General features: G+C 41.1%; 1 protein-coding gene across 4 annotated transcripts; it reads left to right on the forward strand.

Moving 5' to 3' along the window:
• The first annotated feature begins 3,359 nt into the window (after positions 1-3,359).
• Positions 3,360-25,744, forward strand: LIN54 (lin-54 DREAM MuvB core complex component). 4 transcript variants are annotated; one of them, XM_032685256.1, is made up of 13 exons: positions 3,360-4,087; positions 9,699-9,819; positions 12,558-12,700; positions 14,119-14,277; positions 16,609-16,825; positions 17,545-17,618; positions 17,769-17,966; positions 19,729-19,820; positions 21,051-21,122; positions 23,501-23,603; positions 23,796-23,933; positions 24,633-24,835; positions 25,387-25,744. In XM_032685256.1, exons 1-13 carry the CDS (start codon positions 3,395-3,397, stop codon positions 25,586-25,588), a joined length of 2,415 nt encoding a protein of 804 aa, XP_032541147.1. In that variant the 5' UTR covers positions 3,360-3,394; the 3' UTR covers positions 25,589-25,744. The 4 variants fall into 4 exon arrangements, with proteins under 4 accessions (XP_032541147.1, XP_032541148.1, XP_032541149.1 ...); XM_032685257.1 differs by having other exon boundaries at positions 14,122-14,277; XM_032685258.1 differs by lacking the exon at positions 14,119-14,277.
• Positions 25,745-25,775: the final 31 nt, after the last annotated feature.

Raw genomic sequence — 25,775 nt, forward strand, 5'->3', positions numbered from 1 at the left:
TATTTATCCTCTTCCTTATAAATCCCCTTTACAACATCATATATGTATTATTCTTTGTGAATATCAAGAGTAGAAATCTGTTCTATGGCAAGGATGATCACAGGTGGTTCACTCAAGCTGAGAATTTGTCCCTGTCTTCCTCCTAGCAGTACCTAGCATTTTTCTATGTTGTTGGTCCAAGGCTTTGCTGACAATATGTTTTAGTCCCAAATTTTTTATATGTGTTTGGCTGGCTGAGTGTCCTAAGCTGGGCTGTGTTTACAAGAATTCATTGCAAGAATTTCTTCTTGAACTTTTAATTTAGCTGTCTTTTGTGGGCTAAAATTATCTGTTTAGTAATCTGATCCTAGGATTTTTGTGGAGTTCTCCAGCCTGATAGTGTGCTTATACACTTCTTGGCCTAGATTGGGTTTTTTTCTTCAGGTTTTGAGCCAAGTGTAAAGATGCATCTTTTTGAGGGGTTGTAGGTGTACTTCTTGCATTATCAAGTACTCAAAGCATGACTGCTGAAGTGAAGGAAGCTTTCAAGGGTTTTAAATAGTTAAAATAATTCTCTACACTTTCTTGAAGATCTAAGCTGTTAGAATCTTAAAAGAGGTTGGCATGCTTTTACTGTTGGTAATCACTTTAGTAGAGGAGCTGGAAAAAATGGAAACAGTATAAAAGCATTAGTGAAAAATAAGCAGCTGAACTGTTGAGAAATCCTGGCTAGATACCAAGAAGTAAAAATCTGCAGGGATGCTGGAACTGCCTTTGATGACAGCAGCCTGTGGTATAGTTAGGGTGAGATTTTGATTGTTGCCTTTCATGTATCTATTTCAGTCATATCCAATGTGCAATGAAGAAATAGGACAAGTGGGTTGTGTATGGTTCTTTTTTGCTGCCGTTGGTGATACAAGCCTGGACACATTAATGGAAGCTAACTGTGAAATGATGAGACGTGGTAAATGCAAAATCTTTTAATGTGGTCGCCATGAGATGTTAATTCAGTAGCCATGAGTAATGTTTCTTTTCTTTTTACATGTCTGTTGCTGATTCCAGAGTTGATGTGACGTATTTCTTTTCCTTTTGCATTCTGATTTGCAAGTGGTTGGTTTGGAGTCAGAATGCTGTTTAAAATCCTGACTCTATGTATTGAATATAAATATACCTTCAACTATTTAGTAACCATTTATTGCTTTGTTACATAACCAAATGTCAAGAGGAAAATGCAAATAACTGTTAAACTGCAGAACTACTTAAATATATGTAAATATGGTCATAGTGTTAAAAAATACTAAAAATTACCTTTTTTTCTAGAGAATAACATGTAGAAATGCGAACCAAAAGCAAGTTATTTAAAATTATTTATAATTACTGAATATGGTGACTTTTCCACTGTCTGATTTAGATGACTCTCTCCTTTTCAAACTCATTGGCAATCATTATTTGGATTGCAGTTGAGCCTAGGAGTCTAACTTTTGGATCCAAGCCCCTTGTATTTATCAGTACAGAGCAGGATGATGATTTGGTTTGGTTTGGTTTTGGCTTTGGTTTTTTTTGTGTCTGAAATGAAGTCGTAATATCTAAGACACGAGCTTTTGCAGGTTGCTGAGGAGGCAGTAAAGTGACACAGCTCAGAAGAAGAGCTAGTGGCATTAACATATGCTGAAGCAGTCTACTTTAAGCAGTCTACTCTTACTATTCCTATTTCTGTGTAATCTCGTATTCAGTTGACCAATTTGACTTTTAGGCAGCAAGGTGATACTATCAGTGCTGTGTCCTTAGGAGTGAGCTGTTTTGTCTAGGGCTGGTTACCAGGGCTGGCATCATTGCAAGCTGTGCAGACGTTACTTTGGGAGAAATGCTTTCCAAAGGAGGTATTTCTGGCAGTGACATCAGATCACTTTGTATCTTTAAATGCCTGCCAATAAGTGAGCTGTGAGTTTGACCGTCAGTCGTCTGGACGAGTCCTTTCACGGCTCAGGCGTCTTGAGTGTCATGGCAGTTGGATCTGGCTTGTGCTCTGAGGTGAGGGGGATTCGTTTGGCACCCTTCGCAGTCAGGGAGGCTGTGGGCTGCTCCAGCGTAGCTGCTGGAGCTTGGCATGGAAACTGTATAATTACAGCAGGTTTTTTGCCCCCAGTCCTTCTACCCTGTGGGTAAAAGGCAGCTGTTCTGTCTTTGGCCGGTGAGTGAAACGGACCCACGATGACTCCAGAGGAAACAATGTCACCTTGGCATTTGGTCGGTGATTTTATTGGCACAGTTCCTTATGAATTAGTATTAATAACTCAGCTCTGCTTTTCCTACAAGTAGAAAACAGAATTTGCAAGGATTTTGTCCTCTTGAGCTTATAATGAGTACTTGGAAGCGTGTACACACACCTACATGTTATGATCATCCATGCAGTGCACGTGTGTGCTCATGGGGTCACCAAGTGGGGAAAATACCTTATTAAGCTGATCTGTTTTCAGACTCTGACAGTGATACAGCTTTAGTGGGAATGGTAGATGTGACCACTTCCAGCAGTGTCTTCAAGGCTTTTCAAGTGGGAATTTATGCTGACTTTGAATCTCACTAGTCTTTCTTTTATACATAAATTGGTTGCTCCTACCAGTGAGCTTAAAAAATTTCATTTTCTTTCATATGGTGTGTTCTTTGTTTTGTGTTTAGAATGCCTTTCAAATTAGTCATGAATTTGGGCGTTATGTTTTCTGGTGAGTATTGAGGAAAAAAAAAATTACTGAGCTGCTCTTTTCATAGTGAACATTGAAGGATTATCCGTTCATCTTAGAAGTGCAGGGCTTTGGTCCTGAGGTAAGTGGGCTGCTGATTGAGCTTGTGGTGTTGTTAAAGCCCGTCACTAAAGAAACATTTGTTTTTCTGAGATTTCCAAAATGGAAATTTGGCAAAAATGTTATGTCTGGTGTGGATAATAAGTCTCTTGAGGCAAGATACCCTGCTAATCAATGATGACATGTATGAGAAAAGACATCATCTGTTGGATTTTTTTTAAAGCTGTTTACCTCTTTCTTTATAGTTCAGTAAGTTTTAAATGTCTGTGTCCATATCTTCGGGGAGAAACCATGGTTCTTTGTGTACTGTATTGTCAGGGGAGGACTGGTAATCCACGCCAAGTCAGTGCCTTGATTTGACTTCAGTGAATGATGTCATAAAGCTTTGGTCTAAGTTATTAGTGAGAGTAAGTTCAGCTTAATGTGTTATGTTTTGATAACGATTTGTTTCCATGATATCCCTCCTGTGCATGCACAATACTTTGAAAAAATTCTGTGATATTTTCTTCTTTGGTAATATTATTTATAGAACTCTGAAAATGTATGTTTTCTGGAAGCCAATAACTTTTTAAAATATTGCAGTACCTGCTCCGGTCATCACTGCCACTGCTACTAAAATGGAGGTGGTTTCGGCAGAAGTCAACAGCTTGCTCCCTGAGGAAATAATGGACACAGGCATCACTCTGGTGGAAGATGATGGCATCGAGGCAGTTATCGTGTCGTCGCCGATCGGAGACTCTATTCCCATGGAAACGGAACTGGAAGAAATAGTGAACATAAGCTCCGCCAGCGACTCCTCAGCTACGACTACGGCCACAGTCACCACGGAATCGGTCACTGCCCCCAGCAGCCACTCGGGCGATGCGACAGCAAACACCACGACCCCAGCACCTGATGTGAACGCAGCTGCAAAGCCCACCTTTCCCGGCGGCCTCCATAAACTTGGTGCTCAGACCCCCGTCACTATTTCAGCCAATCAAATTATTCTGAACAAGACCACCGACATTAAAATAGGCAATCAGAGTATTAAACCGGATGGGCAAAAGCTCATTGTAACAACTTTGGGCAAGTCTGGCCAGCCTATTGTTTTAGCATTACCCCACAGCCAACTCCCGCAGTCGCAGAAGACCGTGTCCCAAGCCCAAGGCGGAGACTCCAAGGTACAGGGCCAGCAGATCAAAGTTGTTATTGGAGGTCGGTCGGAAGTGAAACCTGTTGTTGGTGTCTCAGCTCTGACGCAGGGAGGTCAGCTGATAAACACTGCAGCCCAGCCCTCTGTCTTGCAGTCCCAGCAAGTAAAAACAGTACAGGTAAAGTGAGTTATGCTGATGAAACATCTTAAAACCAGTTTTGTTGCTGCTGTTGTTGTCTGTTTCCTGCACTGATTGACACACTGTTGTTTTCAGCCTTTGCGTTTATTCTTTGTATTAAAAAATACAATGCTGCTCTTAGCCCATGCTTTCATCTGTGGATGCGTTTACCATTTTATGCTGTTTGCCTCTAGCTACTGTCTAGAATTCTAGGATTTGCCTCAGAGAAAGTGAACTATTCAGTAAAAAAATGAAGATAATTTTCTCATTATTTTCATTTTATAAAAATAAATTCTACATACTTTCGGGAAGGCTAAATTGAATTCTATGTGCATGTTGTTCTTCATTCAAAGTGTACACTTCTTATGAAAGAATAGCTTCTGCCTATCACATTTAGTTTATTTAAATAAACTCTCTGAAAAAAACCTTCTAGCATCTGAAAAGGAACAGAAAGGTATATCTTGTCTGCCTCAAATCTAGTTAAGCATGTCAATAGATTATGATGGACTAGACACTATCATAAGATGAACACTTCAGGGTCTTATTCCCAATCTCTGACATGGATCTTGAGATATTTGAAACCACAGAGAATCTGCTTGGATCTGAAAATGTGTTGGAAAGATTTGGATTATGACTCAAAGGGTCTGATCTGCATCTGGTACAGGGCAGAACTAAATGTGAGTGACTTAGTCCTAGTTGGCAGTGAGGCAGAAATAAGACCTCTTGAAGTGAAGGGAAAGCAGAACTCATTGCAAGTTATGATGGAAAAAATATTTATTTTTGCCTCTAAATGAAGTAAGAAATTAAACCCCAAGTATTGTAATAAAAATAATCGGCTGCACATGACAAATGACAAAGCTTTAACTGTTTTATTAGCCGAATGTTTCCTGACTGGTATTTTGTGGCAAGTGAATGTGAGCAAGTCTCAAGATTATTTTTTAAGCTGCAGATGATTCCTGCACGAATTTCTATTTTCTCTTTTTTTGCTACATCATACCTGTGGAAACAAGTTTAATAATGGCTGTTTGAAACATAAATTTTCTCAAGGGACTTATAATTAATGATCAAGGTACATAAATGGTTCTCACTGTAGCCTTTATAAACGTCTCTGCTCTTGACTCAGCATAGGAACGTTTAAGAGTGGGTCAGTTCCTGTTGCTTGACTTCGGTTATTCTCTGCCAAGTGACAGATACAGGAAACTGAGGAGAGTGACTTAGCTGTGATGTGGTTTTTCTTGCATGAGATGACCTGTGCTATCACTGGCTGAAATATAGTGATTTGGCCAATGACCTCTGCTGTTTGTCATTAGAAATTCTACAGGTTCCTTGATAGGAGCTCTTATGAATGGACTTGCATCCATTTATAAATCTAGTTAATTGCACTTTGAGTAAATTTGTTTTGTTGGGGTCACTTTTTGCTAAACCATTGCTTCCATTTGCACAACAGGTTGAGTTGTTAGCACCTGGCATACCTTTTTTTCCTGTAGGGAGAGGGAGAAGTATAAATGAAAAGCAAAAAGGCAATGTTAGTACCCGATACTGCAGGGAAGATGATTATATTAGCACTTCACAGACAGTGCTTCTCCCTGTAGAAAATTACTAAAGTATCAGTCATAAATGAGGCTGGGTGAGACATTTATGGGCTATTGGGGAGGTAACCTGGACCTGGAGTCCCTGGCTTAGAAAATGAAGTCCTGCATTTACCCCGTCATCCTGAACGAGCTCCTTAACTTTTCAGTGACTGGAAAAGGAGGCTGCGAATGCCTCCCTGCCTTCCCAAGGGCCTTGTGTAACTTGTCTCTTGGGGCTTTGTGAATCAGGTATTTCAGATGGAAGGCAGCACAGTGCTTTGACTTGGTGCTGAAAAGTGAATCGGTAAAAGATTAGATGACAAAGAGCTCTCATCAGTTCTTGTTACATTGTCACTATCATAGGGGCTTTGCATATCATTAGAGAAACTCAATTAGCCTTACTGTAGTCTAATTGTGGCAGTTGAGATCTCAGCATTTGAGAGGTAGTTGGTAGAGTTCAGCAAAAAGTTTCTTGGCATTTTACTTCTTCTCTGATTATAGCTCTAGAGGTATGAGTCTGTGAAGTTTAAAGTGTGGCAAGACCTTTGGCCTCATCTATATCCAGAGGTTATTTACTGTCTCTTCGGAACTTGTCCTGATTTAGTTGAAACTGCTGCCATGGACATGGCATCTGCTTTCAGCCTGTGGCTCCTGCCTCCACAGAGGCTCAAAAGCAGTGATGTGCCTACTGGTGTTACTACTTTAGTCTGCACTAAGCAGGAGTTTGGCCTTGCACGTGACTCTGAACCAGATGTCCAAACACATCACCATGGCTGTCATTAAGCTGATCTGACTTGAACTTGGCTTGATGTGGTAACTGGCTCTGGTTTTAGCAGTTACATCAACATCTCCACAGCATCATAGCTGCCATGGCAAGGCAACTGCCAACCCATCGTTGTAGCTTTGTCTCGTGGAAAAGTGACCTTGTGCACTCCCTAGCCTCAAACTCCCATTCCTAGCTCAGTTTCTTCATCTTCTCTGAAGTATACTGTTCTCCTTTTCTATTTCTAAAGTCCCTGACTTTTCATATTATGCCAAATATAAACTACATAGAGAGTGCCTACATGGACAACCTCCTGAGAGGTCATCTAGGGAGTGGATTAGCTCCTTTGTGGTAGCTGCCCATGCAGTCAATGTGAGGTACAGGTGTGCCTATTTCTGTATAAGCAGAACACAGTTTGACCACCAAAAACAGAGTCCAATGGTATGAACTTGCTAGTTCATCTTTAGTGGAGAATGCTTAGGAAGACATAAATTGACCACTTAAGTTGCCTGCAAATAAATCTCTTTACTTCTGTAGGGGAAAGAAGGTTAGTGTGTAGATATAATATTCTTATGGAAGAGTGTGTTGCCCCAGGAAATATTTTTGCAGTCTAATTCAAAGTAACTTGGAGAGGCCATGCTTAGCTTACATAGGCAGGGCAATAATGTTAAGCTTGTTGAGATTGGTATAGTCAATGGCAGAGGGCTCCAGAGAACTTGCTCTTTCTGAGTATCAAAGGGGCAGTCTGTCATCTTGATTATTTCCTCTGGCTTCTCCATTCTTTACTAAAATGTGTCATGAGTTTCCCACTGATGTAGAAGCTTCTCAAAGGTGGCTGGGGTTATCAGCTCAGGTGCCAAAACCTCAGAAAGGCTCACTTGGCAGCAGGTAGAGGGAGAAGTGCTGTTCCTTACGTATAGCCAAACATGTTTGAGTCTTGTTATGTTTCCTAAGCCCTGAGGGTGTTTGCTTATTTATTAGACCGTCTTTGTAGACAAAGAGTTCATCCAAAAAGCAGGGGCACATTTATCTGAGGAAGATACTGCGAGTTGAATATGAGGGAAGCAGGGCTACTTGTGTTGACCAGCTCTCGTTTTGGGATTTTTAATTTTTTTTCTGAAATACTTCATCTTAATGGTAGCTGGCATTTTACACGTATTCATGTAAGTCATTTAAGCACACTTATTGACTGTTACTGGGAAACAACTGCTGTTGTCCAGAGCTGGCTCTTCCTGCTGGATGTTGATCGTGTTCTGAGCCAGACTTTGCTCTCACTTTGGAGAGTAAAAGCAATAGCAGTTGAGTTGCAATAATACCTTATGGCAGGGTAAGATTAAGTTAAGCAGAACAGAAATCTCAAATCTAGCAGATGAAATGTGTGGAATTTATCAGAAATTAAAGTGTGTGCAAATTGAAAGAAAAAATTACTGATAAAATGGCTGCTCATCTATCAGCTGTGTATGTGCTAAAAGAACTGAATCCTTGAAATGTTAAAATTACTTTGAGTTAAATTTGTGAACAGGGCTGTGAATGGAACCTCTTTCTTCAAACAACTCATGTTTCAAAGTGTTAGCTAATATATCTCCAAAAAGAGCAGGTTTGTATCTTCTGTTTCATTTTAAGCCTTGGCAATTGTATGTCACCTATAAAAGCAGCTGATGTGCCCTGGAAGCAGCATATTTGGTCTGAGGTGGAGGTTGACTATGAGGAACACTTGTGCTGTAACTGTGGAGTAGCACATGACCTGTTCTCTGCTTGTGCCTGGTGTCAGAGCTGCTCACTGCTGCCTTCCCTTGGCTGGGCATGGCTCAGGCATGCAGAGATGGTGTTAGCTTTCCCTGGCAGGCTGGGGGGCTCCAGTGCCATAGCAGAAGGGCAGCTCTGGCTTCCCTGGTTTGTGCCATGAGTGTGCTGCTGGGAGTGCAAGCAGCCTCCCATGTGCTTTTTGTGGAGCAGTTGAGGAATTCGTGATGTGCTACTGAATACTTCAAATCTCTTGTCGTTACTTGACTGTAAAAAAGGTGTTTTCAGTCAATAAATTCTATAGATAGGGTTTTGTGTAGGAAACCATAACATCCAGCCTACTCAATTGCTTCCTTTAAGCATTCCTAACTTTCTCCAGCTATTAAAAGTAGCTGTCAGCTCTGTATCTTGGCACATCAGTGAGATTTCTCCAGTCAGCTACTTGAGTCATAAAGGTGGTTCTGTGCCTTTGGGAGGTGGCTCCCCACAGGGATGCCAGTGTTGTGCCTCTCTGATATTGCTGGAGCTGGTGGCTAAGTTCCCACAGGATGTGCCTGGGGGTGTGTGGTGGAGGAGAGGCAGGATGTGCCTGCTCCAGTAATGCCTTCCAGTGTGGTCATGTGGACTCGGGGAAGATCCTATCAATAGTCCCCACCTGTAGGCAGCCTCTGCTGTCAGCAGGTTAAAAGCCTTTGAAAAAAGTCAACTTCTAAATTGAACTGTTCACTACCTGGGTGCTGGTGTATAAAAATTATTAGAATAAATGCATCAGGGAGTTAACTTCTGTCAGTGTGGGAAAGGGGAAAAAGTAATCTTTAAGACTTTTAAGACTATAAAACCCTACTTATAAAGATTTCAGGTTGAGGGGATCTATCATCAAATGGCATGTACATGTTCTTGGTCCGACTGTGTTTCAGGAGACTGGATCACAAAAGAAAAAAAGATCCTCTTGTACCTGGAGGTAGCCAACTGATTTGTTCTTGGTTAGTGACTACCCAAAACTTTCAGGGACTCATGATCCGCGTACTTTTGGGGAACTGTTGCAGAAAGTGGTTTCCCCATTTGCAAATTAAAAGTGTACTGCTGTGTCAGAATAGGTCAAGAGATGCAGAGCAGTAGTTTTCAAATTTAAGTCACTGGAGGCCAAGTTTTGTCTTGGTTGGCTGAGAAAGAAGTAACTTCATTTAAAGCTTCAAATATTGAGAGTTGTGCATTTAATTTTCATGTTTTTATGTAGACCAATGGCATGTAAGAAATAATTTTGGCATCTTGAAGATGAGGTATGTTTGCACAGAGAGATATCTCTGTAAGGGATATGGCTATCCTACTCTGGTAGCTGGCTTTCTGAAGTGTCATGGATAATATCCGAGCTCTTTCCGTAGGGAGAAATGGAGATGAAATGCGAGATAAGCAGTTATTCTTCTAATTATGCGTGCGAGTATTGCCCTTTTTATTTTTTAATGTACTTAACAATACGGTGATTTAGATCCAAAATGCTCAAGTTACTTTAGATCTTTTTTCCTCCATCTTTTAGATTGCGAAGAAGACCCGAACCCCAACTTCTGGCCCGGTGATCACCAAGCTGATATTTGCAAAACCAATCAATAGCAAAGCTGTTACAGGGCAGACCACTCAAGTGTCACCAGTCATTGCAGGTTGTACTACTTTGACTTGTTTTGCTTTACCTTTTTTTGAAGGCTGTTCAAAGAGGTGGTGATAGTAGAAATTTTTTTGTCTCAACTATTTTACTGTAGTTTCTGTCAAAGTACCTCAAGCCATGGAAAAAAAGAGACCAGAGCATTTTATGGGTAGGAGCAGATAAATGCAGTTGTCGATACCTTTATACTTAGCTCATTTAGAATAATCTTTGTAATTGCAGAGTTGCTTTTACTCCAAGATGCTTTTACTTTATGGATTTTGGGGAGGAGAAGAAAATACCCCAGAGCCTCAGAAGAGACTACTTGCTAAACAGAAAGTAATTGTAGAAACATTATATAAACACACAAGGGGGAAAGGAGACACGTGCTGTTGTATTAGTTTAATCTGCTTATAGTTGGACTTAAATGTAATACATGCAAGTAACAGGAAAACTGTTTGAGTGAAATAAGTGAATAAAACTGTGTGGTTTCTGTTAAGTCGCTCACTTCTAAAATAACCATCTCAGAAGTGCCTAAGAAAGTAATTAAGGCAAAAAAGAAATTATTTTTCTCTTTGGAAAAAAAAAATCTTTGAATCCTTAAAAAAAACCCTAACCAACCATAGAACAGTAACAAAAGCACCACTGAAATGAAAGAAAAAAACCAGAGTATAATCATTTGCTTACTATGGCAGTGGGACCAATGGATCTGTTGCTAAATGCATCACAGCAGGTATGCAAACATCCTAGACACATAAATTATCTGAAAAGGACAAATGTAGGAAGCCAGAGTTGTCTTCAGAGCTTTGAAGGATGTCTTTAACTGCTTCCAGATTGAACAACCCAAGTAGGCCTAAAATCTTTAAACAAAGATATTGTTTAAAGGTATATATAAATAAATTTGTTAAGTCTGTACAGAATTGGGACTTGAGATGGTTTTAGAAAGTATGCAACTGTCTCCTGTATTCAAAACTCTGATAGGTACAGGTGAATGGCATGTAACTGAAACAATCTTTTTCTTGAGTTGTCAGGCTGCCTGCAGCCCGACCTATGTTTCAAGTGAAACAGGGATTCCCACCCCACTCACCAATTTGTCCTCTTTCTCAAATAATTCACTACCAAATATATGGACCTGTGAATAAGAAGATTGCTATGCTTGCTTAAATATTTGAATTAAGCTGTTTTTTATGTTAAAAAACCAAACCAAAATCCAAACAAAGAAAAAACCCGACCCAAAAACATTAAAAACAACTTGCTGTTTTTAAATCAATATTTTGGGAAATCTAAAGTACCTATACCTGAGCCTGTGAGAAAAGCATCACTGGGAGGTGAGGATGCTTCACTGATCGAGAGGGAACTCTTTTTAAACATCTGCCTTTCCTCTCACCATTCCAAACAACCAGCACAGCTTGCCAGCGTTGAGAGGTTGGCATCTTTTTAGGGAAGGTGTAACATTTGTGTTTTCAGTTTCAATTTTGTTTGCATGTTTTCCTGAATCTGGTAAATAATTTTAATTGCCTGGGAATTTCTGCAAACTGAGGTTGAAGTTGTAAATTTGAAAGACTTGTCAATATAAGTAATCAGATTCTGTTCAGGAAGCTGATGCCAAAGAGTGCACAGGAGATGTAGTGAGAAAGGGAAAGCTGTCACTAGGAAAATAACTCAAAGCATTGAAAACTGTAGATGGTAAAATTCTCACTGACTCTGACATTTTTGGGGTTGCATGTGGCTTTAGCAGCTGCTGGCAACTATCTGTGCTGTTAGTTAGACTGCACAAAAGTGGTCATTTTAGAGCACATAGACCTCAGAGGAAATCAGGTTTCCACGAGGACAATGCTTTTTCTTGTTAGTTCCGGTTGACTTTAATTGTTATGCCACTTGATTTTGGATGGAAAAGTTATGCTGGTGTGTGTTTGTCTCTTATTTTTATAAATGTAGTACAACAGAATGGGTGACAGACAGGCTATGACAGAAATGAGTCTGAACCAAAGTGCAGCAGAGGAAAGCTCAATGGTCGAGCACTCTCTTGGAAAGAAACATAGAAAGTATGAAAAAAAAAAAAAAATCTGTTTTCCATTATGGGAGTTTTGCAATATTCCTGAGACTGATTTCATGATTTGGCACTGCTGGTTTTGATGTTTACTGTTCTTTGGCATGGTAAAAACGGATAGTTTGTAGACTCACGCTACCACCCTTGTTTTCACGTGTGTGTCATATGTTCTGTTGGGCAGTGAAAGAAACAACCACCAACACAGAAGAAAAAAGCCAAAAACCTTAGAGTTCAGTGTAGACAGACCAAACAACTTCTTCTTGGTCACTGTAACACAGCTCATTTTTGATGGTTGAGGTTTTAAAAGGAAGTAGTCCCCCCCCAGATGCTCAGTTTCTCCATCCATTGGCAGCAGCCCAGGGACTTCCTAGGAGACTGCCAGCTGGCTGGGGGTTTGTGTGCAGCAGAGGTGTATTGGAGCTCAGGATGCTGTCCTGGCTATAAAGAATTTGCAGCTGAATGTCACGGAAAGCTCAGTGTACATTCTGGCACTTTTTAAGCCCAGGTAACAGTTGTTTTATTTGCAATAATGCCAATTATTTTCTTCTTTGATGCTAAATTTAACTTAAAGAACACCAGTGTCCTTCATACCAGGTCATACACTCTCAGAAGTAGGGATCAATTGCACAAGATGCAGAGAAAGCTTTACTTTAAAAGCCAACGTGAACAGGGATAACTGGAGCTGATGGTATCTTCATTGTTTGTAGGTAGGGTTTTTTCCCAGTCTGCTCCAGGGACACCACCAAAGACAATAACGATCTCTGAGAGCGGAGTCATTGGATCAACTTTGAGTACTACACAACAGACACCGAATAAAATAGCTATCTCACCACTCAAATCCCCTAATAAGGTAAGGATCTGTTCTGGCTGCAGCCTTCTACCCCTCCTGCACAGGGTCTGAATGGAGCTCTCTGTGTCTTTGCTACAAGCTGTTTATTATCTCTCCTGAGATAATAAACACATCTCCAGAGTCCATAAAGATATCTCCAGAGTCTCTGTTGCACATCACGATGCTCTATGGTAATACCCTGAGTTAGATTTTTTGCAATTGGCTCCCATACTGTCATTTTAAGTAAATATGCATTACTGCATTAGTTTCCCATTCCTGCCAGTTTTTGCCATTCCCTAAGCATCCATTCTGAGAGCAGCTGTTTCCTCTTAGCCAAGCATTCAGACTATTTTTAATGCCTTCATAAAATGTCAACCAGCTGTTTAAGAGGAGACCTTGATAATATTAATGGGTCAGCACTTACTAACCACTGCCTGCTACTGCATAGGTAATTTAGTCTTCCCTGATCACTCCTGAAGTAAATGAGATTTGCAGCGGTCTGTGACAGATACAGAGCTAGAGATTGGCAGCAGTAAAGGCAACACTGGTGTTTTAGATTTGATGAAATTGTCTTGGAAAGAGGAGTATTGCTGCAGAAAGGAAGGGAAGGGAACAAGATGCATAGTGCGTGCAAGCTAAATATCACACATAAAAAGTAGAGTAAGAATAAAGAATTCTTTTGGTTTGGCTGTGCTTTAATGATGTAAGGTTATACAAATGGAGTGAAAGACTTGTGTTTGGCTATTCTTAGTAAGGTAAGCAATATGAAGAAGAAGTTAAAAAAAAAAGTAACTGTAGAATCAAAATTAACAATGAGTGTGAAAAGACTCCTTAGAGTTACACCTTGAATTTACTGTAGATAAGTAATTCTAAGTGTCTTTTAAGCACTTAGCAAACTCTTTCAATAAGTGGGATTTTTCTTAAAATGTAAGGAAGTTTAGAACAAAAAGTAGAAACCCTGACTTTGGAGGGGTATGTCTGTATAGAATAGAGTATTCAAACACTGCATTCCACAGAAATGTGGCCAGATGACTGGATCTCTGTGGGAATCTGGAAAGTAGATTTAAAAACACTGATGTTCTTATAGTTTGACTGAATTGGTAGTATAAGGTGAGATTTTTTTTTTTTTCCACAGCTCTTCTTTAAAATTTCTATTTATGATGTACCAATTATAAAGCTGTTATTTAGAAAATCCAGATGCTGTGGTAGGTTTCTGCATTACCCTTTTGGTGCTGGAAACCAGCAATGCCTTCAAGTTTCTAAGGGTTTGCTGTTGTTGCAGTTGGACTCACGTGATTTGAGATTAAATACAGTGCCCTTGTTCAGAGAAGGAGCTCTGTGACCTGGTGGAGAGCTGTACTTTCATGAGGAGGGGAATGTGTATGTACAGGGTCCTGTACCCTGCCCGGGGATTTAAACTGCTTCTTTGTTTTGCCAAGCAGCTAACAGTGGTGTCAGTGGCCTCCCAGCCTCCCAACTCCCCCCAGAAGACGGTGGGCGTCCCACTGAATGTAGCGTTAGGACAGCAGATCCTCACAGTGCAGCAGTCAGCACCCTCCTCCCCTGGGAAGGCTATAGTCAACCACACAACCACCCAGGTACACACTGACTTTCCGTTGTCTTCTAGCGTGTCTGTGTCATTGCTTGCTGGAAACTGGAGTGCTGGATGGCAGATTGACAGTGGTCAGTCTGAAGGTGTTCTTGTAATGGTGTTTGCTTAAGAAGTGGCAAAAGAATTGCCCTGGGGAGCCCAGACTTCGTCAATTGAGGGGCGCAAACTATTGCAAGCCTGTACAAGGACATGCTGTTAGAAAGCAGCTTTCCAGCCTGGAAAGCTCCACTTGGTGTAAGTTCTTGTCTCTGTGTACTGAATCTCCCAGGTCATCTGAAAAACTCCCAATGACACGGGCAGGAGTTCTTTGGGTGGTTCTCTCTTCTGCCAGTGTTTCTCTGCCACTGACTAGGGGTGCTTTCCAGGTGTTTCTGAGGTTTGCAACAATTGAATTCATATTCCTGTGGTAGAGGAAAATACACATAAGTAAGACACCATGGTATGGAGCCTACAGAACTAGAAATTGTTCATTTCCTATGTCTCATTCTTAGAAAAATAGGGTTTTCCATAATAGCTTTTATAAATTGATTTGCATTGATAAATCACAAGACAAAACTGACCTTTCTTACAAACTGCAGTTGTTACTGTTTTCCTGTTTTGTAATCTTGGGTGAGTTTTTTTTTTTATATAAATATCTGCATTCCTGTTTTGGTGAACATGAAGGGATGTGTTATGTCTGTAAATAAACAGAGTGCGGATAGAGCAGGGAATGGACACAGTTGCATGTACAGCATGAGACCAGAGACTCAGACTTTGCCAGCCTCATCATACTAATAGAGGTGACAATTGGAATGCTGATGTGGGGATGTGGACACCATCGAGATTTGAATTTTACTTTTTTCCCCCAGATTAAAAGTGGCAAAACTGTCTTTTGATGCAGTCATTGAAAGGTTGTCACTCTACTGCAAGCGCCCTAAGTGGAGATGTCTGTGGGGTATACATACTGGGTTCTGATCCAAAGCTGTCTGGCACAACACAAGGGTTTCACCTGTCTGCACTGGGCTCAAGAACATGCCTTTAGAAGAACTGTCACTTGAATCTTAGAATTTTCCCAGTTGGCCTTGGATGGCAGCCTCTGATTTGAGAGTTAGAGAGAACTTTGCCCATACTGGTCTCCCTTTGGTAACACTTTGTCTGTGACTGTGCTTGCAGATAGTACTTATTTTGAATTGCTCTGGCTTGTTACAGTTTCAATGTATTAACAACAAAACATAAACAAACAAAACAAAATCTCAGGAAAACACCTTTTAAAAGACCAGGCTTATATTTCCAGTGAAATGTGTGCAATTTGAGATTTTGTGTAGTTGCTGAAAGCTGGGGAGCTGGGAATGTTCTCATAAGAATTCACATCATACTACCAATCAAATTTAATAGTAAAACTTAAGGACAATATGTTTAATATCAATATTAAAAGATACTGAGAATAAAAAACTGAACTTCAGAAGGAGTTAGACGGAAGAAGATAAAGGAGGAATAAATCAAAGTTTGAGGTCGAGCAAGGCTGGAAAAAGTGGCTGTTATCAAACCAATAGGCTTATGAATGTGTATAAATAAAATAAAAACTTGTTATTAGTTTGTAGCTTAAGAAAAATTGGAAAGATGAAGTCTTTCAAATTCCAGGTATACCAGTACTCCAGCTGTGAGGTAGCACAGGTCTGCTGAGCTCCCTTTCTTTCACCATTTTGCCTTCTTTCTTAATGAATTTGTTTTGCTACTCCTCATTGTTCCTGCTTTTTTCATTTCTCAGCTTGTACTCTCTTTCTGATGTCTGCCAGTTTATGGACTCTGTTCCATTTTCTTCTCAAGGGTTGCATAGTGATTTCTGTGTATTAATCACAAACTGTCTTAACAGAACGTATCTGTACACACAGAGATAAATCATGCTGCAGTCCAGCACAAAGAGTTCTGCAAGTTCTTACCATGTGCTTTTATTAGTAGAAATATTTTTAGGTTTGGTTGTTGCCTGATTTTGGAATACAAACTGAATAATGTTCTGGGTAGTCACCTGAAATAGTTTTGGCAGACATTGTATCTGGGCAAGTGGACTGAGTCACCCCACACATTTAAATATTAGTTTATTCTGGTGTTTGGTGTAGAGCGTTGAAAATGGAACTGAGTTTGCTCTGAGCTGTTGAGAGGCATTTAATCTCTTCACATCTGTTCTACTTTTGAAAGCAAAAATGGGGGTAACTGACTTCTGTCTCAGGGATATGAATGTTATGGTAGAGTTGCTCACTTAGAAATTGAGGAATAAACGTGCTGATGTTCTTTCTGCCCGTGTACAAGTAACTTCATGCTGTCTGTGTTGGCTTAACAGGCTGTGAAATCAGCTGTGCAGACCATTACTGTAGGAGGAGTGGGTACATCTCAATTTAAGACAATTATTCCTTTGGCAACTGCACCCAATGTTCAGCAGATTCAGGTACCTGGAAGCAAGTTCCATTATGTCAGACTCGTTACTGCCACAACAGCCAGTAGTTCAACCCAATCGGCCAGTCAAAATCCCAGCACGAATACTCAGCCTCTTCAACAAGGTAAGTGCTGGTGTTAATGTATTGTCTGAAGCTTTTATTGTTTTGGGGGTTTTTTCCGTGTTTGTTTTGTAAGGATTAAAATGAATACATAATAGAAATCTGTGAAGACTGCCAGCTGTACTTGGTTTTGTGGTAAAACTCCTATAAATGTCATATTTTGCTGTTACTTAGGGTTTGTGTGTGGAAATGCCCCTTTGTGTCAAATTGCTCTGTAGTTGGGCCTGAAGTCTTGGAGCATTTTAAGTTGCTTTTTCCTAGTTTACCAGATTGTGGGTCACTCTTGGCAACTCCCACATCCTCTGTATGAAAAGTGTGATGGCAGTACAGCCCACAAACTTATTGCCAAAACTTCTGTATCATGAAGATCCTTCCATGTAAATTACTTTAGAAGTGCCAGATGCTTCTGCTGGTTTCTGTTTGTGCTTTCCAGAGCTGTGAAGGAATAAAAGATTTCAAAGGGAAAAGGGATGTAAGAGAAATAGTGTGTCCAGAGGAGGTCTGCACCCAGCTGCTTTTTAAGTGTGAAATGTGTGTGCAGGCTCTCATGCCAAATCCTTGTTTACAGGAGCGTTCTTTAGACCCAAGTGTTGTATGCCATGAGTTTGGGCAGTGCATTGTTACAGCACCTCTGCATTATGCCTATGTGAAAGTCTGAAGGACTGAACTGTGGACTTTGAGTGAATAATACGTGTTAATGTGATGTTGTTTCTTGACACTAGCGAAGCCAGTGGTGGTGAACACGACCCCAGTGCGTATGTCAGTTCCCATAGTACCAGCACAGACTGTGAAACAGGTGAGCTAAGTGTTAAAAGGCATATTCCTGAATCGTTTTAGCTGAGCGGAAAAAAAGTCTTGCTCCAGCTCTGTAATGAAATGTTCATTAATAAAAGTGCATTTTGAATCAGTGAAACACTGATTTCATAAAGACCTCTTCTCTCTCCAGGTGGTGCCCAAACCAATCAACTCAACTTCACAGATAGTTACTACTAGTCAGCCCCAACAAAGACTTATTATGCCAGCCACTCCACTGCCGCAGATACAGCCCAACCTCACCAACCTCCCACCAGGAACTGTGCTGGCACCAGCACCTGGCACAGGGAATGTTGGGTATGCCGTCCTTCCAGCTCAGTATGTCACACAGGTATGGTGTTACCCAGAGATGTGCTGCTGTTGTGGGATATACTGCCTTCCCCTTAAAGGTTCTCACTCCCTTGCTGTCACCTGACGCTAAGGCAACAGTTTCTTTTAGGGACCCCTGGCAGAATGACAATGGCACTAAATCAGTTACAATTAAAGGTTTATTTTCTCAACAGGATTTTTTATTAGCGCAGCATAGAATTTATAATTGGAATAGCACAGGATTCTCTAAGCAGAATCAGTGCAGTGCCATTCTGAGTACCACAGTACAGAATTTGTAATACAAACTTATAATACAACTTATGGTTCTAATGACCTAGATCTCAACTTAAAATTTCTAATCACCTAGAGCCTCTGCAGATTGGGTCAGATCTTGATACGCAGCTTGCTTCATCAATTTAACAGTCATAATCTAAACTTGAAAATTGTACAGAAAAGTACAAATCACTCGGCCCTCAGAGGAAGCAGATGTCAGTGGAGGTGACCCTGGCCACTGTGTGCTCATGGGTCTCAGCAGCAGGTCCACACCAAGTTCCCCACTTAGGACTAATAATTGCTTGGTGTTGCAGACTGTGTTCTGTGTGCTGTTACACTTCCCTCTTCTGTGACAGTCATCACCACTACCCGGATGGGTGCCTGAAACATTCACAGCCAGAAAGGAAGAGAGTTACTGGCCTTGTGCCCAGGAATCCTGAGACCTGTAGTGAAGGGAAGAAGAAATCCTATTGCTTTGTCTACTTGGTTCACTGGACCTTCAGGGCCTGATAATGAGGAGAAAGGGAGCGTATATGTGACCTGCTTGGTCACAGAGTGGCTGCTTGCATTACAAAATGGTGTTAGTTAATCCAACACATTGGCAGGGGTCAGAAACAGGTGGTACCAGTCACACCAATGCAGGTCTAGGGATTAGATTTTGCTCTTTGCCAGGATCTGACCAGCAATCAGTATGAAAAGCAGAATAAAGGTAATGTTCTGCTGAAGGCTGATGAGTCAGTTTGTAGAAACAAGGACTCTGATAGCTCATGGCCTTACTGGTACCAGCCTCCTTTCAGGTTCCCTTCTGGTTTTGTCACAGTTGCAGTTTGACCCTGAGGACTGTTACTGTGTCCTTCCACTCTACTTATACAAATTTTACTTTAACTAATAGTGTTTGTTGGACCTCTTCTCTGAGGTTTTGTGTTCTGGTCACAATCACTCCCCTTTGCCTGGCCCCAGCAGGTCCATATCTGTCTCCAGAACCTGTCCCAGCAGGAGAAAACAGCTGCATGTAGGTACTACTAAAGAAGGTAGCCCAGAACAGTGTCGTTTGGCAGGTTCTTAGGAGGTTTGGGTTTTTTAATGTGACAAATAAACTGAGGGTTCAGGTATGCAGGGAAGTTGGAATGCAAACCATGACTCACTTTAATTCCATATTAAGTGGATTGTATATAAAGGAAGCTACTAAAGTAATTTGTGCAGGGGGAAAATTAACATGTTTTTAGGAGCAGGAACTGGTTGTGATCTGAACATTGCTGTGTGTTATCTCTGTCATCTATATGGCTCTGTATGTATGACACTGTAATTGAGAACGAAAATAAAATCTAAAATAATATTTTTATGCTAAGTGTGAAGGCAGGAGGTTGCCACCTGGTCCAAGTTCTATAAATGTCTAAAACTGTACTTACAAGCAAATTATTTATATAACAGTATCTGGATAACTAATCAAAAGACTAGCCACACATCCTTAATTTCTGTCATGTCACACATTAACCTTTTTGTTTTGTTAGCTACAACAATCATCGTATGTATCTATAGCAAGCAACACTGGCTTCACAGGGACATCTAGCATCCAGTCCCAAGCACGGCTGCCATTTAATGGGTAAGTGTTTTGAAAAACAACCCCAAACCTGTGGAATAGGCTGCTTGAATGAGCATCTTCTTTCATTTCTATTATAAAGAAGGGTGGGAGGTGAGGTGTTGGAGTTTGGTTTGGGGGATTTTCCAAGAGGCTTAAGTAAACTGTCGTGTGGTTACTACCTCTAACTAAAAGGCATGGATCTCTCTGACAATTGAGCCAGTCTCTTGATCAAAGCTGTGTTATCCTTTCTGGTTTTTGAACTTGGGTAGCTCTGTGTTGCTCACTTTTTTTATTTTGTGTCATCACCTGGGAGCTACAGGCCTCAACTACTCCTCAACATTACTGGAAAGAGGTACTGGACAACATATGAACTGGATGCTTAGCACATGCAGAAACTCAGCCAAACAACAAAATGGATCCTGATAGGAGGCTTTGGGTTTTTTCAGTCTTGCATTTTTCCTTTAAGGATGAAAATAACAGCTAACATGTATTATTTTCCCTTTGCCAATCCAGCAGGCTTAGCTGTTCTGCACAGGCCTTTTGTGTTATTGTTTGCTGGAAATGGTGAACACGAAGGTGCTTTTTGTTGCTGCAACCTCAACTGATGCAAACTAATCCCAAATCCAGATGCAGCCATTCAAATGAACGGGTTTGATTTAATCTCCCTGGTATTACGTGCAGAAATTGCTGGATACGGACGGAACAAATCTCATCAGAAGTGATTAGTGTCACAAAATCTGAGTTTTAAGAGCAGTTAAAGACTGTGTCTAATATAAAACTTACAGATAAACTGAATACTGATTTTGGCTTGCTTTCCCATTATTCTAGAGTTTTTTTGGTTTGTTTTTTTTTTCTTCCTAATTCCAACTAGAACAAAAGAAAAGGCCGTGGTCACGTTGTGCAAACCTTGATTGGATCTAGTCCTACTGCATTTAGAGGGGTTCTGGAGATGGTTTCCCTGACTCCAGTTTTTAGTTATGATGCTTCCTCTAGCTTTAAGCCTCGTTTCTACTTTAGGCATGCATCCAGGTTTGCAGCAAATAATCGAGCTCTTTCTGGATTGGAAAGGCACTGTATAGAGGACTATATAGAATAGTTACTTAAATGCAGTCAGCCGAAAAAATAATGCAAGGGGAATATAAATGTTTTTTCAAAGTTTTCGTTATGAGCTATTTACTTGAATTTAAAGTAGGAAGAAACTGACAAAACTGTGTTTGTATAAACATATAAATGCCCTTTTTCCCCCCACAGAATAATTTCTTCAGAATCTGCAAACCGCCCCAGGAAGCCTTGCAATTGTACTAAGTCTCTGTGTTTGAAATTGTAAGTACAGCTTGGTATTGGGGATTTTTTTAAGCCTTAACTTTAACATCACAAATGTATGCCAAATATCAGAATATAAAGGTTTTAAGTATGTCAGAAATTTTATGTCTAGATGCTAATTTAAGGTTACTATTGGTAACGGTGGAGATGCTGCAGGGCCTGTGTAATTCTGCAACTCCTGCCAGCTATACAGGCCCTAACATTTTAGAAATGTCTGACTTTGCAGCCTGTTGCATAATGAAGCCATGAAGCCATTCCACTCAGCAGCTCTAGTTGCTTTGGTGTTACCATGAGGGAAATGGCATCCCATGGTATCATTAGTGGGCATTTACTATACTTTGGTGAAGCACATCAGTAATACCATGCTGGTTCAAGTACTTAGAAAATTTGGGCTTTGTATCTCTTGTTAAGGGACTGAATAGACAAGTGATTCTTCACTGATAGTCTGAGTCTTTCATATCCTTATGAGATATTTTGCTGTTTCGTTCGATGTATTTGTAAGAATTTGACTTAAAAGCATTCTAAGCTGAGGACAGTTTCCTCATCGAGGCAAAGTCAGTTTACTGATATTTTTGGGACAGTAATGGAAGAAGATACTGAAATTAATCTGTAGTTCCCTGAATCCTAGACAATGAGTAGGAAATCAGGGGTGTGGCACTCAAAGGGGAAGTGATGCAGCAGAATCTGAACCCAAGTTAAGAAATGTGTTTAAACTTTTAAGCTTGTGTTTCTTTTTGTGTTAGTGCACCCCACCTCTATATGGGGAGGTGTGCCCTGTGTTTCCTTCTATGTCTTTTGCGTAGAAGACATGGCAAACAGGAAGTTGTGTAGCTGTTTTTTCAGGTATTTTACACCTATGAGTGACCTCATAGTGCCCAGTATGTGTTAGATATGTGGAGTTTTCCACTTGTTTTAGTTTTTGATGCTATAGTGCACTAGAATTTCTGGGAGAATAATGGCATCACTGGTGATGTTTTACACCTTCAGAGTGCTTTGGAAATAACCTTTTCTTGTAAATTGCTGTTATTATATCTTTAAGTGGCTAGGCATTGGTGGAGAGCAAATAGTTAATTCACTCTGGCAAAGGTGCTTTCTTACTAGTAAAACTTCTTCCTGTCTGGAAGGAGAGTTGCTTTTTCTCAAATGCATGTTGAAGGTAGACACATAGCCTGTTCTACAAAGAAGTAAACTCAGTTATTTGCTCACTGATGTTCTGTTTGTTTTGGAAGCCAGGACCATCCCACTACTGAATTTTAGACAGGACAGAAAAGAGAGCTGTTACAGATTTTGATGTAGTTTGTCCCTGGGACCATTCAAGATGCTAAAGATCACCAAAACGCAGTTCAGCGAGATGAAGGCTTGTAGTTGACTCCAGGGGAACCCTAATCTAGTTCTTGTAGCTTTGTGCTGGGCAAGCCACAGAAAGCCAGTTTTACAAGGAGTTTAGGCTCCTAAAAATGAACATATGCTCCCAGCAGGATTTGAAAAGCAAGTGAAGAGTATCAGTATAGCTGAGGTGGTACTGGAAGCATTGAAACGTGATAGAGTTTGTTGTGGCCTAAAGCCACATTTGAGGTGGGGATGAATGTAGTACTTCTATGTATCAGACCTGTGGGATTGGTGAGATTTTGGTTTTGGTGGGAGGCACCAGAGGTACATAAGAGGCGTGGCGATGTGATTGGCTTTCCCTGTCCATGTTTTGCTGCTTTTTATTCACGTACTTGTCCCTTTAAAAAGTCTCTGATAACTACAGCCTTATCCTCATTCAGATCCTTCCCTTAGTTACCTGTGCTTCAAAGCCTCCAAGATGTACCAATTGTTATTCCTTTTCTATTCTTCCATCCCTGTTTTCATGAACTCTGTCTCAGCTCAGAGCTGCAAACAGTGTATGGGTAAAACTAACCAAAAAAGACTCGTTGCTGTGTTAGTCAGTTTGCCTGTTACCTGGCACTCCAATTGCTTGCCTTTTGTTTCAGCTGCATGAGAGCTCCTGAGGGCTGGCTTGGACTGGCTGAGTCAGGAGCTGGCTGTGGAGTGGCTGCAGCAGGATGGCCCTCAGTATGTAGGTGACTCAAGAGTCATCCTAGAAAAAAGTCTCCTTAGCTTTTCTTGCTGCTGTGGGGACCTGCGCTATGTGAACATGAGCTAGGTGGACACCCTCAGTTATACCTGGGTCTTTAGACAGCAGCTAGACCTGTGCTAGAGGATTTTGGCTCTGCAATGAACCTGGTACTGCTTGTACAGGTGGAGTCGAGCACAGGGTGACCCTCACCCTTATTGGTGCATATTGCCAGAGTAGGAACTTCTGCTGCCGCCACCAGTGCTGACACCAATGTAATGGTCATGTTTACAAACGCCTTCTGCATCTTCTGTTTCAGGTATTGTGATTGTTTTGCAAACGGTGAATTCTGCAATAACTGCAACTGTACAAATTGCTACAACAACCTGGACCATGAAAATGATAGGCAAAAAGCAATAAAGGTGAGGGGCCTCTTCCCCTGCCCCCGGGATGAAAGCTGTCTAGCTTATGTCTCCTGAAGCTACAGAGCGGGGCAGAGTGGGTGTATAATGCCCTGATCTCCTCCCACATGTGCAAGGCTTAAGTTCTTTTATTGCACCTCTAAATTCTGATCCCTGCATGCAATGACTGACCCTTTGGGTCTGCATTAACAGGCCTGCCTCGACAGAAACCCTGAAGCCTTCAAGCCCAAAATAGGGAAAGGAAAGGAAGGAGAGTCGGACCGGAGACACAGCAAAGGGTGTAACTGTAAGCGCTCGGGTTGTCTCAAAAACTACTGTGAATGTTATGAGGTACGAAACATTGTCTCATTTTAAAGATAGTAGCTTTTTCTGTTTAGTGCAGTGACTCACTTTGTCTCTTGTTTGTACTGCTATAATGTTTTTTTCTTCTTTTCTATTGCCATAATGTTACCTCTTCTCCTAGCAGTTTTCACCTAGAAATCCATGTATGTGGCAAAATCGGTCAGTGCTGTTGTGTAATTTTAATTTCAAACAATGTAGCAACTTCAGACTCCAGCTTGGATTTGTTTTTTACTGAATAGCACTCTTTCCTAAAGAAATCTATTGCACCAAGTCCCTAGGAGGAGTTGAATCAGCATCCCACATGTGCTCTGGGATAGAATGTGTCTGTGGAAGTCAAAACCAAAAGTTGTTGTTACTTCACCTGCTAACTGATCAGTCTGTGGATGTAGAGACAGTGGCAGACTGACTTCTCTCATAGCTCAACCATCTAAATTCCCATGGAAACTGGAGGTTGGTGAAGAAAGGGATGAGTGGGAAACCACTGATTTACATTTTATGCTCTGTTATTTGATTCAAGTATACATTCTGGGAAAGCATCTCAGCTTGAGGTAAGAATTTAGAGAGAAAATTACTGCTCAGGGGTTTCTTCTAGTGGCTAATTGGTATGAGATTAACACAAGATCTCCTTTTTGTTGTGGCTTGTCATAAAAGGGCTCAAGGTTGCAACAGGTTTTTTGTTTCTTTCAGGCAAAAATCATGTGTTCTTCCATATGCAAATGCATTGGCTGTAAAAATTTTGAAGAGAGCCCAGAGCGGAAGACGTTGATGCATTTAGCAGATGCTGCAGAAGTTAGAGTCCAGCAGCAGACTGCTGCAAAGACCAAGCTATCTTCTCAGATCTCAGATTTGCTGACAAGGCCAACACCAGCACTCAGCAGTGGTGGTGGGAAGTAAGTTAATGCTGCACACATTTAAGTTGTTTCTAGTGTGGGTTTTTTGATGTACGTGACAGGTATGCCCCTGTCATCTTTGAATCTTGTCTGTGTAAGCTGTAGAAGCAGGAGCAGTCAGGTGAATGGAGCTTTTTTGTTCCTGCCTTCTGTGGGACCTGGGGCATGCCAAGCTTAGCTGTAACTAAGCCTTGTCTTCTCTTTGTTGCCTGTGTGCTCACAGAAACCACGAAGTAGAAGTGCCATTTACTGAGAGGATGTAATCCTTGAGCCACCCGTGTAGTAAAAGCTGGAGAATGGTTCTGTCTACCTGGGCATTTCAATGACTGTTCCAAAATGTCCATCAATGGAGGCAGGCACCAAAGCATAAGGGCCCACCAGTTCATTTGACTGTTAATTGGGGCTTATTCACTCCCTGTAGGTTGTCTAAAGGCTCTTGGAAGCAATGGGACAAATGAAATCTCACCAGCCCTTGTACTAAGTTGCCCAGTCCCAGAGTTAGGTGCCTTGTGTGTTTTTGCAGAGCCTAAGGGGATCTTCCTTTGTTCCAGGCTGCCCTTTACATTTGTAACCAAGGAGGTGGCCGATGCAACCTGCGAATGCCTTCTCGCGCAGGCAGAGCAAGCGGAGAAGACGGGCAAGTCAAAAGCTGCAGCGGAGCGCATGATCCTGGAGGAGTTTGGACGCTGCTTGATGAGGGTTATTAGCTCTGCAGGGAAGTCCAAAGGTGACCCTTGTGCCATGAACTGCTGACTCGTGCACATGAGCCGCAACGAAGCGGACTGAAACAGAACACTTAAGGCACAGGGACACTTTGGTGTAGCATAAAGGATTTAATAATATTTGTTAATTTGGTGCTTGTTGTAAATTGACCCATGTAAGATTGAAACAAGATCTTTTATAACAAGATGTAGAGCCTTTTAAATCTTAGCTAAATCCT

The sequence above is a fragment of the Chiroxiphia lanceolata genome, chromosome 4 (genome assembly GCF_009829145.1).
Source record: "Chiroxiphia lanceolata isolate bChiLan1 chromosome 4, bChiLan1.pri, whole genome shotgun sequence".
In the NCBI taxonomy this organism is placed as follows: Eukaryota; Metazoa; Chordata; class Aves; order Passeriformes; family Pipridae; genus Chiroxiphia; species Chiroxiphia lanceolata.